The sequence below is a fragment of the Rhinopithecus bieti genome, unplaced genomic scaffold (assembly GCF_001698545.2).
Source record: "Rhinopithecus bieti isolate Rb0 unplaced genomic scaffold, ASM169854v2 scaffold_41082, whole genome shotgun sequence".
Taxonomy (NCBI): domain Eukaryota; kingdom Metazoa; phylum Chordata; class Mammalia; order Primates; family Cercopithecidae; genus Rhinopithecus; species Rhinopithecus bieti.
Window position 1 is genome coordinate 1,689,417 of NW_016817890.1, and position 15,951 is coordinate 1,705,367.

At 51.1% G+C, this 15,951-nt stretch overlaps 1 protein-coding gene across 7 annotated transcripts in view; it reads left to right on the plus strand.

The window, feature by feature from the left end:
• The window catches only part of SLC9A1 (solute carrier family 9 member A1), a 58,628-nt gene that overhangs the window by 30,317 nt on the left and 12,360 nt on the right, over window positions 1-15,951 (plus strand). For all 7 annotated transcript variants that reach the window (XR_001882313.1, XM_017856439.1, XM_017856440.1 and 4 more), the window contains one exon: window positions 11,543-12,003. Coding sequence is in view for 6 of the 7 variants with exons in the window: in XM_017856439.1 (XP_017711928.1) it covers window positions 11,543-12,003 (461 nt within the window). In the remaining variant the exon portion in view is untranslated. The remainder of the gene's footprint in view (window positions 1-11,542; window positions 12,004-15,951) is intronic.

Consider the following 15,951-nt stretch of genomic DNA (forward strand, 5'->3'; position numbering starts at 1 on the left):
AAAAAAAAAAAAAAAAAAAAAAAAAAACTTTTTTTTTAAAAGCCCAATAAAAGGGCTGGGCGTGGTGGATCACGCCTGTAATCCCAGCACTTTGGGAGGCCAAGGTAGGCGGATTAGCTGAGGTCAGGAGTCCGAGATCAGCCTGGCCAACCTGGTGAAACCCCATCTCTACTAAAAACACAAAAATTAGCCAGGCATGGTGGCGGGCACCTGTAATCCCAGCTACTCGGGAGGTTGAGGCAGAAGAATCACTTGAACCCGGGAGGCGGAGGTTGCAGTGAGCCAAGGTTGTGCCATTGCACTCCAGCACTCCAGCCTGGGTGACAGAGCAAGACTCTGTCTCAAAAAAAAAAAAGCAATAAAAATAAAATTCGGATAATATTTATACCTACTGCATTGGGGTTGTTGAGAGAATTAAATGAGATGCCTCAGTGCTTAGTGCAGTCTCTGCCCCATAGAAGCAGTTTAAGCACAGCAGGTGTGATTTACCATTCACACGTAGTTTCAAACAACCTATAGACGCAGAAAAGCCTGCAAGAATATATACCAAACTTAACAGAAATTTGGTTGTGGGGGAGACTGCTATAGCTGGTAAAGGGGAAGGGGGAGAATCACTGAGAGATGATTTTCCTTACACTTAAACACTTATATGACTGTTAGAAAAAAAAGACCATGAGTTTTATTTAAAATCACCAAAGCAATATAATATATTTCCATTTTGAGAAAATCAGAAGAAACCAGTGCATATCATATGGTCACCTACCAGACACCCAATCCAGCCATGAGAGTCTTTGGAGCTTGAGGTCCTACCCCGAGCTGCCCCCACCCCCCGATCTGCCCCCCACCCCCTGAGCTAACCCCCAATGCTTCCCCAGATAACCCTTTCCCCAGGTAACCACCCTGCTGCCTGGCACCTCTCCCTTGCCAGGCACTGTTGGGCCTGTTGGAGCTCTGCCTCTTGTCAACACACGGGCTGTTTACTGCCAGTCCCAGTCCCTGTCCCTCCCTTCTCCCCTGTGAGTCATCCTCTGCTTCACTGCATGAGGACTCTTGATCCAGCGCCTTTTCTGCAGGGGGAGGGGCGATCTGCTGGAGTGAAATTTATTCAACAAGTGTTTATGCAGAGCTTGGATGATTGGGAAGGTTGGGCTGGATACCAAGAGGTGCTGCCCCAGCTTGGGGTGGTATAGGGGTTATGGAAATGGGTCCTTGAGACCCAGGGAGAAGGCTGGTGGTGGTAGAACCAGGCCGCAGGCTAGGATGGGGCATTCAGGGCCAGGCTGAAGGTCAGGGAACCCTCTGAGGCCTGCTGTGTCGGCTCAGGCTCCTTGACTCAGTTCCTTGCTTGGTCTGCCCTGGTCAGGCCTGTGTGCCGGCGTCTCCTGCACTGTTCACTCTCGTTTCGAGGCTGGCTGCAGGCTTCAGGATCCTCAGAAGGCTTTTGAGATTCCCTCTCTTTTCATTTGTTCACACTCTTCCCCCTTTAGTCACCCACCCTTGAGACCAAACTTTAGTCCTATACCCTTCAGGAAGTGTTCATCATTCCCTTAACCTGCTTTTTCTGAGCATCACTTTTTGGGGGCCCAGAGCTGTGTGCTGGGGTGCCAGGCTGGCTGAGGCACTGAACACAGAGCTCCTCAGTTTGGAGGAGCATCTGACTCAGCCTGGGGAGGGCGGGGGTGTGGCTCCAGGAAGGCTTCCCAGAGGAGGTGACACCTGCACTGGGTTTTTTTGTTTGTTTTTTTCTTTTTGTTTTTTTGAGACGGAGTCTCACTCTGTCGCCCAGGCTGGAGTGCAGTGGCGCAATCTTGGCTCTCTGCAACCTGCGCCTGCAGGGTCAAGCATTTCTCATGCCTCACCCTCCTGAGTAGTGGGACTACAGGCGCACACCCAGCTAATTTTTTCTGTTTTTAGTAGAGATGGATTTTCACCATGTTGGCCAGGGTAATCTTGAACTCCTGACCTCAGGTGATCCGCCCACCTCTGCCTCCCAAAGTGCTGGGATTACAGGTGTGAACCACCGCGCCCAGCCCTCCACTGAGATGTGAAAGGTGGGTAGAAGTTCCAGGTGAGGAAGAGTTTCCCGCTGTTTGCTTAGAGGTAGGATTTGGGGACTTCTGGCTACTGGAGTCAAGTTGATGTAGATGGGACAGGTGAGAGGAGAAAGGAAGGAGAGAGAGAGAGGCTATACATCATGAGGGATTTGTAACTCAGTGCCAAGGTCCCTGAGCCTGTAATCCGCTATCACAACATGCCTGCCTCTGGAACAGCCTCTCTTGCCAGGTCTCTAAGGCAGTTGCTGCTGGCTAAATCGCTGCTTATTACTCCAGGGGCCTCCCAGGCCCCCCAGCCTGCCTTACCTCTCTTTTCTCAGTCATCTCAGTGCACAAGTTGCTTCTGTGTCTAGTCCCTGTTCTCACTTGTTTACAGACAAGAAAACGGAGGCTATTCCATTGTGTAGTGATTTACCCAAAGCTTATGGTTACTAAAGGGCAGAGCGGGGTCTGGACCCGGGGTTTTGGCCTCCTGGCGCACTCTTCTCTTTTCCATGACTCAGGTAGCCCAGTGTATGCTGCTGTGTTTTCTGACAGCTTTTTACCTGCTTTCTCATCCAGACCTGACATTCCCAGAGGGTGAGACCCTGTCTCTACAACATAGTAGGACTCCCTGAAATGTGGATTGAAACAAGCAAGAAATAAAAGTGCTGTTTGGAAGAATGATGGGGAAAGGCACAGAGAGAGACTGATTGCCCTGGGTATGGGGAAGCATGCCTGCCCAGGTACTTGGAACAGATTTATTTATGGCTGCTTTTGTGGGGGAGGCATATTTATTGCAGACTTGAATTCTCTTCCTGGTGATCCTGACAAGCTGTTTTCTTTGAAGCAGCATGGCCCAAAGAACTAGCAGTTCAGAGAACTGGATTCTAATGATGACCCTGCCACTTCCCAGCTAGGTAGCCTTGGACAAGTCACCTCTCTGAACCTGGATTTCTTCATCTGTCAAATTGGGGGTCAGAATGTGAGATGAAATGAGAGGGGTGTGTATAAGCCCCTGCACAGAGCCTTCCATCAGATTCTCCAAGTGTCCAGTGTTTGTCTCCTGGGTGCTGGACAGTTTATCTTTTTTTTTTTTTTGAAACAGAATTTTGCTCTGTTGCCCAGACTGGAGTGCAGTGGTGTGATCTCGGCTCCCTGCAACCTCTGCCTAACAGGTTCAAGTGATTCTCCTGCCTCAGCCTCCTGAGTAGCTGGGATTAGAGGCGTCTGCCACCACACCTGGCTAATTTTTATATTTTTGGTAGAGACGAGGTTTCACCGCGTTGGTCACTATGGTCTAGAACTCCTGATCTCAGGAGATCCACCTGCCTTGGCCTCCCAAAGTGCTGGGATTACAGACATGAGCTGCCACGCCCAGCTGGCTGCTACATTTTTAAAAAAGTATTATTTGGCCAGGCGCGGTGGCTCACGTCTGTAATCCCAGCACTTTGGGAGGCCAAGGTGGGCGGATCATCACGAGGTCGAGATCGAGACCATCCTGGCCAACATGGTGAAACCCCATCTCTACTAAAAATACAAAAATTAGCTGGGCATATTGGTGTACGCCTGTAGTTTAGCTACTCAGGAGGCTGAGGCAGGAGAATTGCTTAAACCCAGGGGGTGAGCGGAGATCACACCACTGCACTCCAGACTGACAACAGAGCAAGAGTCTACCTCAGAAAAATAAATAAATAAAAAATAAAAAGTATTATTCATTGAGTTTCTGCTGTGGGATGGGAGTTTTTTGTTTGTTTGTTTGTTTTTTGTTGTTGTTTTTTCTGAAACGGAGTCTCACTCTTGTTGCCCAGGCTGGAGTACAGTGGCACGATTTCAGCTCACTGCAGCCTCCGCCTCCCAGGTTCAAGCGATTCTCCTGCCTTAGCCTCTCCAATGGCTGGGATTACAGGTACCCACCACCACGCCTGGCTAATTTTTGTATTTTTAATAGAGGAGGGGTTTCACGATGTTGGCCAGGCTAGTCTCAAACTCCTGACCTCAGGTGATCCACCCATCTCGGCCTCCCAAAGTGCTGGGATTGCAGGTGTGAGCCTCTGAGCCTGGCCAGGAGTTCTAATTAAATTATCTCAAAGTTGCTTTTAATCATCATCATCCTAGTTACAGAGAGGAAATGAGACTCAAAGACACATGTACCAGGTATTGTGCTGAGTCTTTTATGTACGTCATATCATTTAATCTTCACAAGAGCCCTCTTGTTTGGATATTGACAAAAGCTTGGTGAAGTCAGCCTGCCTTCCTATTTATTGTCTTCTTTACTTGTTTTTCTTTCATTCATTACCCACATATCCATTTATTGTGTGCAAGGTACTATACTAGACTTTTTAAAGGATACAAACCCTTCTCTTCCGGCAAACTTCTATTGATCCTTCAAAGCTCAATTCAGATGGTCCCTGCTCTGGGAACACCACTTAGTCTTGAAACTCTAGACCCATCCCCACCTCCTTCTTTCCCATACTTCACATCTAACAAGTGAAATTTACTTCGTTTTTCTTTCCTTTTAAAATTAGAGATAAGGGCACACTCTGTCTCCCAGGCTGAAGAGTAGTGGCACTGTCATAGCTCACTGTAGCTCCAAACTCATGGACTTAAGCAATCCTCCTGCCTCATACGCCACCACATCCAGCTAATTATTTTCGTTTTTATTTTTGTAGAGATGAGGTCTCACTATTTTGCCCAGACTGGTCTCAAATTCCTGGCCTCAAGCAGTCTTCTCCCCTCGGTCTCCCAAAGTGCTGAGGTCAGTTTTGTTTCAGTTCACAAATAGTTGATGCCTACTCTGTGCTGGAAGCTGGAGACCCACATGAATCTAGACAGTTCCTACCCTCAGGGAGCTTATAGCCCAGTGATGGACACAGACACATTAACAAGTCACAGTAATGCAGAGTGAATTGTATTATACTTGGGTGTTAAAGAAAATTACAATAGTAATAGGAGGCACCACACTGGCTAACATTGAGTACCATTATTGCTTGGTGCTCTTTATCCTTATCTCCTCTTGTACTCCAGAAACCCTCTGAAATAGGCTTTTACACAGATGGAGAAACTTTGAGGGGAGGGATGTAAAGTAACTTGTCTAAAGCCACCCAGCAAGTTGTGGCTGGGTTCTGATTAGAACTCAGTTTTCTGACAGTGGGAACATAGGGCGGGGTGGCCAGTGCCATGTGTCTTTGTCTCCTCTGCAGGTCTGGCTGTGAACCCGCTGAGGCAGTGGCTGAGTCTGTCCTAATGTGGCTTTTCTTTCTCCCTAATCCTCATAGCTGACATCGATAATAGGAAGAATTAGCCTTGAGAATCAGACTCAAAAAGAGTCAGAGCCCTCCTGGACCCAGGGGTCCTCCAGCCCCAGTGGACACCAGGGCTGAGTGCAGATCAGCCAGGCAGGGGCTGAACAGTCTGAATAGTTATCACTTCTTGCTCTACAAGTTTGGTAGAAAAGATTGACCCCTCCTGGCTGAGTTAACTCAGGAGAGCTTCCTGGAGGGGGCAGCCTTAGAAGATAGGAAGGATTTCATGAAGTCTTTACTAGGCCACTAGAATAGAAGGGGAGCAGTGGGATACTTCCTGGAGGGGAGCTCGTGGAAAGAAATACCTACCTCTGACCCTTTGGGAACTGCTTTGGGCCTCTTTAGTCCCAGGCTCACACACCCCTTAGAAACAAAGTGAGAATAAAGCCAAGGATAAAATGGTGAGTGGCCAGAACACAGACTCTGGAGCCAGACTACCTGGGTTTAAATCCCAGTTACCAGCTGTGTGACTTTGATCAAGTTGCTTAACCTTTCTGTGCTTCAGTTTCCTCATCTGTAAAATAGGGGGATGGTAATTGTGACTTCCCAGAACTGTGGTGAAGAGCAAATGGGTTAAGAAGCATCAGAGGCTGGGCACAGTGGCTCAAGCCTGTAATCCCAGCACTTTGGGAGGCCGAGATGGGCGGATCACGAGGTCAGAAGATCGAGACCATCCTGGCTAACACAGTGAAACCCCGTCTCTACTAAAAAAATACAAAAAACTAGCCGGGCGAGGTGGTGGGCGCCTGTAGTCCCAGCTACTCGGGAGGCTGAGGCAGGAGAATGGCGTGAACCTGGGAGGCGGAGCTTGCAGTGAGCTGAGATCCGGCCACTGCACTCCAGCCTGGACGACAAAGCAAGACTCCGTCTCAAAAAAAAAAAAGCATCAGAGTGTGCTGCTGTAAACTGTAGAGTGCTGGGCTTTCATTGGGAAGTATTACCTTTCATTGCTGCAGTTGAGACTGGTTGCTGGGGCAGTTGAAGAGGGAGTTAAAGAAATGGAATCGTTGTGCAACTAGGAATCCCTTGGGACCTGGCCGAGTTGCAGCCCCAGAGCAGTCCTCAGGCCTGGAAGTAGGGCGACAGAGCCCTCAGTGTGCCCCTGGGTCCCTGGTGACCTGGCACTATGGGCCAAAGAGACCCCTCTTCCCAGCACTCCCCTCTGACTTCCCAGGCCAGAGGAGGGCTGTGGGAAGGGGGATCAGGCATGTCTGGTCACCCTGGCAACCCAGGGTGATGTGGGACAGCCTTGCCTGCTCCACTGAGCCAGTCTCAGCAGATGGGGACCGTCCGAGGAGATATAAATAAAACATTCTTGTGGTGCAAAGCAGCCGCAGGGGGCTGGGAGCCCCCATCAGTTGGAGGTTTGGTGAGGTGTCTGCTCAGCAAGTGTGTGTGTGTGTGTGTGTGTGTGTGTGTGTGTGTGTGTGTGTTCGTTCCAGCTACCACCTACACTAGATAGAATGAAAAACACTTCTCCCATCCCCCAGCCTCTTGTAAAAGGAGAGCCAACTCTGAACTGTGTCAGAGGGTTTGGCCTGTGGCTGTGCTTGGAGATGCCAAATTCCACACTTTCGTGCCTCCTTGTTCTGGGAGGACTGGACGTCCTCAAAGGAGGCTGTGTGGCTTGTACACACCACAGGGCTTGGAGTGTCACGGACTGCTGGGGTAGAACTGGACACGTGATCATTGACAGGTCACTGGCTGTCTCCATTTCCCTGACTGTATAATGGAGAATTTAGATGCTCTCCAAGATCCATTCCAGCTCTCACATCTCTGGTTCTTACTCTAACTGCCTCTTCCCACCCCTGATTTCACCCTGGTGACATCACTGCTGCTGCATGTTTGGGCCCTGAAAGTTTTGCCTCATCTCTTGGCATCCTGGGATCTTGCCTCCATGCAGGGCTTTTGTCAGGGTACCAGGGGCTCCAGCCATCCTTCTGTGCCCCTTTCACCACACCAGGTGTCAGCAAGTGCCTTACACTTTGTGGGGACTCTGCAGGGATGCAGAGTGAGCGCAGTTGGTGGAGTCAGGACGTTGGGAGAGGGACAAGCCAGCACAGGTCCAGGGGCTGCTTCCCACTTGCCTGAGCCATTGCTCCTGAGGGAGCCTCCTTCTGATGACAGAATCCCTTCCTCCCCCAGCCCTGGAAGTGCTTTCCAGTAATGTGCCTCCTACCCATGGGCAGGGAGCCAAGAGTGGATCTCAGACCTTTCTCATCAGCCTGGCCCAGCCCGGCCCTCCCCTCGGGTCCAGAGAACCCATCAGGGCCTAGAGCTCCTTCAGCTCACTGAGCGCCAGAGCCAAAACAGGAAAGCCGGGGAAACCAGCTCCGGGAACATGGCTCCAGCTCCAGGTACTCTGGAGCTGGCTGAAGGAGAAAGAGGTCGCTGTGCTGTAGTCAGAAGGCGCAGGACCCAGTCCTGGTTGGCCTGGCTGAGTGCGTCCAGCCTCTCAGAGCTTGCTTTTCTTGTGTCCAATAGGAATGCCAGCTGTCTGTTCACCTGGTCATAGAAGCTCCAAGGGCTGGAATAGCATGGCCCTCCCCATTAGCTGCTCACGAAGGTTCAGAGTCTGAGTCACCTCAGTGTCCTCAGTGTCCAGTATGGCCTGGCTCAGAGAAAATACCGAGCTTTGAGTAAAGAATTAATTAGCGTTCTCGGCTACAGGTTTGAGACACCTAAGTAGAACAGAGGTCCTCCCTTAGACACTGGGGAAGCAGCATAACCTTGCCGACCTCAGCTTTGTCTTCTGCAAAATGGAGGCAATACCTATCCAAAGGACTGTGGTGAGGACTGAATGAGATGGTGTGTGCCAGGCTCCCAGCACAGTTCTGGCTCATGGGACGCCCTCAGAGCTGAGGAGCCTTCTTCATGTTGCTGCTCTTGGCTTGTTTCACATGCCTGCCCCCTCCCCAGGCAGGAGCTGTGGCCAACTCTTCTCTGGGTCTCCCAGGCACTGTCTGGCGATTTATGGGGCCAGGAAGGCTCTGTGGATTGGGCTGATGGCACAGAGTGGGGATAGGAGGCATTTTTAGAGCCTGACCTCTTAGCTGGAGGTGGAAGCCGTCATCTGCCTGCCCTGGACTATCTCTTTACACTCTGCCTTCTCCTAAGGCAGCTCTTGGTGCTCATGCCAGGTCAGGGGCAGGGAGGCTGTGGAGGGGGTCAGCATGTAGCTGGCTGGAGCTGGACTTCTGGCCTTGGGAAGGTGCTTTCTGGCCCCTGCCTGAAGGAGTTCTGCTCCCCTAAATCTTCATCCTGCTTATCTCCCCTGCGCTGTGCCTATCTGCCCTCCAGCACACTGCAGGTCTTTGGGGTGTGGTGCCATTGTCTTATCTTAGCTGCTTCTGCCTGGGTTGTCTGACTGATCTCAGTGGGTGCCAGGAAGAGAGACAGGAACCTGGGAGATGACTGCAGATTGAAGGCTGTGAGAGAGGGAGGCACCAGAAGATTCCTGCCCTAACCTGGGCAGACAGGTGGTGGTCAGGGAATACTTCCTGGAGGAGGAGGCAGGCAGAGGATATGATGTCAGCCACATACAGTGGGGGTAAAGGTAGAGGAATGATTTCTAGAGAGGAACTAGACTAGGCGAAGGTTGGCAGACAAAAGAGGATGTGGCTCATATGGGGCAATTGCAAGGAATTTGGCAAGGCTGAAACCTAAGAGTTGACAGTGGGGAGAATGGGACATGAGGCAAGACCAGATGACAGAGGCAGTGCTGAAAACGTGGGCTTTATCCTCTACAGCAAGAGAGACTTGGGCCCAATATGACTAGCCCTTCCCAGTGGACCAGCCAGCTACACACTGGATGTTGACTGGTGGACAGTACAAAGACTGGGGTACTATTCAGCAAAAGAGGTGATTTTGGAATTATTTTCGCTTTTATTGATGTGGAAAGTAGATGAACAAAAAGTGACTTTTGGTCATGTCTATTTTGAAATCAGGAGAATGCACATGGTGCCTTCGAGGTCCTCTTGGCCTAGGATGGCGATGTCTTTTTTTCCCAATGTGTTTTGAGTGTGCCAGGGTGCTTGGCACTGTGCCAGGATTCTGGGCCTGGATACTGTTCAGTGTGTGAACTTTTTTTTTTTCTTTTCTTTTCTTTTTTTTGAGATGGAGTCTTGCTCTGTTGCCCAGGCTGGAGTGCAATGGCGCAATCTCAGCTCACTGTAACTTCCACCTCCCAGGTTCAAGCAATTCTCCTGTCTCAGCCTCCCGAGTAGCTGGGACTACAGGCGCCCACCACTATGCCTGGCCAATTTTTATATTTTTAGTAGAGACAGTGTTTCACCATATTGGTCAGACTCGTCTTGAACTCTTGACCTCAGGTGATCCACCCACCTTGGCCTCCCAAAGTGCTGGGATTCCAGGCGTGAGCCACTGTGCCCAGCCAGCAGTGTGAACTTTGACTTGTCACTGTACTAGCACTGCCCAGATTCCTACCTGAGAGTAGGAAGGGCTTTGGGCATGGAGAGGGAAGTTCCTCCTCTGTCCCAAGGATCTCAAGAGTAAGTAATGAGAGCAGAGGCCTGGCCAGGCATGCAGGTGATCGGAAATCTTGGGTGATGTCCCAGCCCTGTGTATTTTCAAGTCAGCCGGTATTTGTTGAGCACCTCTAGTGTCCTAGCCCTGGGTGTATAATGATAAGCAGTTACGGGATCTGCCTGCACAGAGCTTGCAAGATAGGGAAGGGGAGGAGAAATAGCTTTGCTTTTGTTTGTTTGTTTGTTTGTTTGTTTATTTTGAGGCTGGGGTCAAGTGATCCTCCTGCCACAGCCCTCCTGACTAGTTGGGACTACAGGTGCACACCATGCCCAGCTATTTTTTTTTTTTTTAAGTGGAGATGAGGTCTCCTATGTTGTATAAGCTGGTGTCAAATTATTGACCTCAAGTGATCCTCCCACCCCAGCCTCCTAAAGTGCTGGGATTACAGACATGAGCCACCATGCCAGGCCAGAGAGAACTTTCCTCTTGAGCAAAGGGTCATGACTATGACTATGACTCTTGACTATGCCACCCCTAGGAGCATGGTACCCAACATACAACTAGATGCTCAGGGTTTTCCACCTACTTTCCCACCCCAAAACAAAACAAACAACAGAAACCACTCACAGGAGCTCAGGGTTCTCTGGTCATACCTGGTATTGAGAGAGGCCCTCTCATGGGGATTTTTGCTACTTCTCAGCTCCGGGTTTGGAGCCTCAAGGTGGAATACAGCAGAGCGGCCTGCTGCTGGCCAGGACATGGCCTGGGGAGATGGCTGGTGGGTCTCAGGCAGAAGGGTGTGTGAGGAGGCCTTGATGGAAGGGAAGGATAGGCGAACTTGAATTACAGAACTGTGCAGTTTGATGGGAACTGGGGCATCAGACCTGGGTTCTATCTGGTTCTGCTCCCCATTTGCTGTGTGACTTTGGGCAAGTCCCTTCCCTTTTCTGAGCCTTAGTTGCCCCATCTTTAAAGTGGGTGGCATTGAGCTAGAAGTGGGATGGCAAATAGATTTTATCTCACCTGCCAAACCTGCTTGCCATTGGCATCCTTGAGCCATGTCTCAAGCAGCTGCCTGGACTCAGCTGGAAAGCCTACTCTTTTGCAGGTTTGCAGACCCCAGGCCTTATTATCCCCAAGTTCCTTCCCACGCTGGTATTCTTAGATTCTTCTGTGCTTTCTTCTGTCTCCTATGCCACTCCCCACCAGCTGGTTGTCTGCCTTCTGCTTAAACAGCTCGGTGATAGGGAACTGCCATCTTCCCTCAGACAGAATTGTTAGATTGTTATTCCTCAGGTTGAGCTCAGATCTGCCTCCCTGAACTAGTGCCTGGAATAATGCCCTGGGTTCAGGCGCAGGTGATGCCCGTAGGTACTTGGCACGTCAGTAATCAATTTAGAATTTCTGCCTTCTGGAGGCATATAAAACTGCTACTTCATAACATTTTATGACAGCGACAGAGATAGCATGTATGTATCCTTTGAAAAAATTGCTTTAAAAACACTGTCACGTGGTTTATGATGGCAAACCTGTGAAGCTAGCATTGTCCCTTCCAGGCGAGGAAGCAGCGGCTCAGAGAGTTAACAGAGCAGCCCTCTAAGACCCAGCCTGTGCACTTCTGGCCAGCTGCGCTCCTCATCCCCAGCCCGTCCCCAGCCTTCTGTTCTCCCGGCTCCTCCGAAAGCCCATGGCCTCCCATTCTCTCGCCCTCCGCAGGTTTCCATGTGATCCCCACTATCTCAAGCATCGTCCCGGAGAGCTGCCTGCTGATCGTGGTGGGGCTGCTGGTGGGGGGCCTGATCAAGGGTGTAGGCGAGACACCCCCCTTCCTGCAGTCCGACGTCTTCTTCCTCTTCCTGCTGCCGCCCATCATCCTGGACGCGGGCTACTTCCTGCCGCTGCGGCAGTTCACAGAAAACCTGGGCACCATCCTGATCTTTGCCGTGGTGGGCACACTGTGGAACGCCTTCTTCCTGGGGGGACTCATGTACGCCGTGTGCCTGGTGGGCGGTGAGCAGATCAACAACATCGGCCTCCTGGACAACCTGCTCTTCGGCAGCATCATCTCGGCCGTGGACCCCGTGGCGGTTCTGGCTGTCTTTGAGGAAATTCACATCAATGAGCTGCTGCACATCCTTGTCTTTGGGGAGTCCTTGCTCAATGACGCCGTCACTGTGGTGAGGAGGCCAGGGGCCATGCCCATGTCCAAACGGTACAAACCCGAATCCAGGCCCAGCAGTGAATCTCTCATCCGCCCTTTAATAACAGTAATAAAAACAGATGGGGACTGGGCGCGGTGGCTCATGCCTGTAATCCCAGCACTTCGGGAGGCCGAGGTGGGTGGATCACGAGGTCAGGAGATCGAGACCATCCTGGCTACCACGGTGAAACCCCGTCTCTACTAAAAATACAAAAAATTAGCTGGGCGTGGCGGCAGGCGCCTGTAGTCCCAGCTACTCGGGAGGCTGAGGAAGGAGAATGGTGTGAACCCAGGAGGCGGAGCTTGCAGTGAGCTGAGATCACGCCACTGCACTCCAGCCTGGGCGACAGAGCAAGACTCTCAAAAAAAAAAAAACAAAACAGCTAAGGCCCATTTCCCCTTCCTGAGTGCCAGGCACCATGCTGAGTCCTTTGGCATGGATTGTCTCATTTAAGTCCTCATGGCTGCCTTAGGAGGTGCTTATTATTCTCATTTTCCAGGGGAGGACACAGTCCCAAAGAAGTTAAATAACCTGCTGGAGTATGAACCAGTTTGTGATTGAACCAGGTCTGTCTGACTCCAGGGCCTAACTCTTAGTTTTGCTAGGTTATATGCTCCCTCCTTGACTTGACTTGCTTTTTGTTTTTTAAGAGACAGGGTTTTGCCCTGTCTCCTAGGCTGGTGAAATGGTATGGTCATAACTCACTGCAGCCTCAAACACCTGGGCCTGAGATCCTCCTGCCTCAGCCTTCCGAGTGGCTGGGACTACAGGCATGCACCACCACACCTGGCTAATTTTTTTAATTTTTTGTAGAGATGGGGTTTGACCATGTTGCCCAGGCTGGTCTTGAACTCTTGGCCTCAAACAATCCTCCTGCCTCAGCCTCCCAAAGCGCTGAGATTACAGACCTGAACCAACAAGCCTGGCCCATCACTTGCATTGATGTGATCTTGGGCAAATTACTTTTACTCTCTGTGCCTGTTCCCTCTTCACAGACCATGTCATCTGTGAGGGGTCTTTCAGCTCTCATGTTGGCTATCTCTTAAGTTAGAATTTGGTTTGTGCACAGTTTTTGGGGAGAGATTATGGAAAGGGACCTTGTCTCCAAAACATCTAGAAGGTGATAAGTAAAATAAGTTGGCCACTTGCTTGCTGTGCGACCTTAAGCAAATGCTATACCTCTGTGGCCCTCACCTTTTTTTTTTTTTTTCTGAGACGGAATCTTGCTGTCTCCCAGACAGGAGTGCAGTGTTGCAATCTCGGCTCACTGCAGCCTCCGCCTCCCAGGTTCAAGCAGTTCTCCTTCCTCAGCCTCCCAAGTAGCTGGGATTATAGGCGTGTGTCACCATGCCCAGCTAATTTTTGTGTTTTTAGTAGAGACCGGGTTTCGCTATGTTGGCCAGGCTGATCTTGAACTCTTGACCTCAGGTGATCCACCCACCTCAGCCTCCCAAAGTGCTGGGATTACAGGCATGAGCCACCATGCCCAGCCGGCCTCACCTTTGATAGCTGCAAAGTGGCAGACGATTAGTGCTTTCCTTCCACCCCCTCCTGAGCTGTCCCCCTCAGAGCAGCTGCACTCACAGGAAAGCTCAAGGGCACATGTGCATGTCCAGGCCATTACTCCCTTCTCTGCAGCCCCAACCCTCAGGAAGCAGCACCTCAGAGTAGAGACAGACTGTGGTGTTCGGCTGCTGGCAGCCTCAGCTTCCTGTTCCTACCTGGCCTCCTCATGAGGCTGGGTAGAGCAGCAGCCTGGCCTGAGCAGGCAGGCCTCCGTCCTGGCTTCCTCTAGCAGGGTTACCACTTGAGCCTCAGTTTCCCCATCTGTGACATAGGGATTGCAGTACTCAGCCTGTCATCCTCCCAGGCTTCTTACAGGGTTACTTACGTTAGTGAGTCATACTCACTAATGTCTGTGAAGCCAGTGGGTGCCAAAGATAAAGCCCTCTCCAGTGGGATCTGGGTGTTGGGGTTCAGGTGAGCACTGCTATGGAGCTTGGGGCATGGTTGCATCAAGCAGGTAACAGACCCAGCCACTTGTGGACCCACGGTCATGTCTCCCAAAGGCAGTGGCAGCGGTGGTAGTGATTGCTGGTGTTCACTGGGTGCTTCCTGTCTGAATGTGTATTGCCTCATTTTTATTTATTTGTTTAGAGACAGAGTCTCCTTCTGTCACACAGACAATGTCACCTAGGAGTGCAGTGGCACAATCATAGCTCACTGCAGCCTCAAACTCCTCAAATGATCCTCCCCTCTTAGCCTCCCGAGTAGCTGGGACTGCAGGTGCTGGCCATCACACCCAGCTAATGTATTTATTTGTTTATTTATTTTGTAGATCTGGGGTCTCATTATATTGCCTGGGCTGGTCTCAAACTCCCGAGCACAAGCGATGCTCCCTCCTTGGCCTCCCAGAGTGCTGAGATTACAGGCGTGAGCCATTGTGCCTGGCCTGTGTTGCCTCATTTAATCTATACAGTAACTCCATGAGGTTGACACAGTTATATCCCAGTTTTTTGAGATGAGGAAACTGAGGGACAGAGAGGTTACATTAGCCTGATATATGATATAGCTGAGGTTCAAATCCGTAGTCTGAGTCCAAAGCCCAAGTGCTTACCCCTGTGTTACTCTGCTTCTCTGTAGTTCCAGGGATAATAGCACCAGGCCAGAAAGGAGGACTTTCCCCTCTGTGCCCACTCCATGGGCCCATGTGGTAGACTATGAGGACCCATGAATCCCCTCAGGCCAGGAATGAGTTTAGGTAGCCCACGGCTGAGCATGCCCCTGCTAAGAGGCTGTCTGCTGCTGGAGCCCTGCCCTATCCCCCAGACGGCTGGGGCCAAGCAGCACCAGGTCTGGCCAGTGCTCTGCATCTCCCCTTCCTGCCTGGCCCAAGCCAGGTCTTTCTGGAGCTCTGGGCACAGGTGTGAGTGCCCCATTTCCCAGAGAGTAAAGCCGGAAGCTGACCCTGAGCTGCCTGGTCTCAGGTCTGTGCCCTAGACAGGTCACTCCTCACAGTCCATTCCTCCTGCTCCAGGTCCTGGAGGCTTTGGAGGGTTCCCTGTCATGGATCCTCAAGTCCTCCCCTCCCTTCCTCCAGGCCTGGAAAGTCCCTGCTGCTTCCTGACAGAGCTGTCTAGGACAGCCTTGAGCCAGGCAGCTCAGGGACCCAGCAACAGGCGGGGCAGACCCTCAAAGCCGAGCCTGCTAAGGAGGCCTCAGCCATGGCTGTCAGGGAACAAGTTGTGGGCCCAGTTCTGCTCCTGGGCTGGGGGCCCCCTGGCATGTTGTTTTACCACTGTGAGCCTCAATTTAGCAAAGGAGCATCCTTGACCCACCTGCCTCACATGGTTGTTGAGTGTCGACTTGGATAAAGACCATCAAAGGGCTTTACAGTATATGAAGTGCCACTTAAACGTCTGATGGTAGGGTTGCAGTGACCATCTGTTTCCCAGTCCAGGAGACAGGGGCGCCTTAGCCTCTAATTCCATAGCATCTGAACTTGGCTGTTCACTGCAACCCCTGGGGGGCTTGTTACATAGAGATTTCTTGGCCCTATCCCAGAGAGTTCAAGTCCAGTATGGCCTGAACATGTGTATTTTCAGAAAGCTCCAGAGGTTAAGAAATCACGTTCTAGTTCATTGTGTGAATGTCCCTTTTTTGTGCTGAAGGAGGGGCTGAAACCCAGTGATGGGTATGACATACCCAAGGTCAGGCAGTGAGAGGCAGACTTGATAGCACCAGGTGTGGCTAACACTGCATCAGGTAAGGCTCTGAGCACTTGATTCGCTGATTTAGTCCTCACAGCAGTCCTAAAAGTTGGCATTATTATCCTCATTTTATAGGCGGGGAAAACTGAAACACAGGAAGATGAATTTGCTTCCTTTACACAGCTCAGGAGAGGCAGAGCCAGGATTCCAGTCC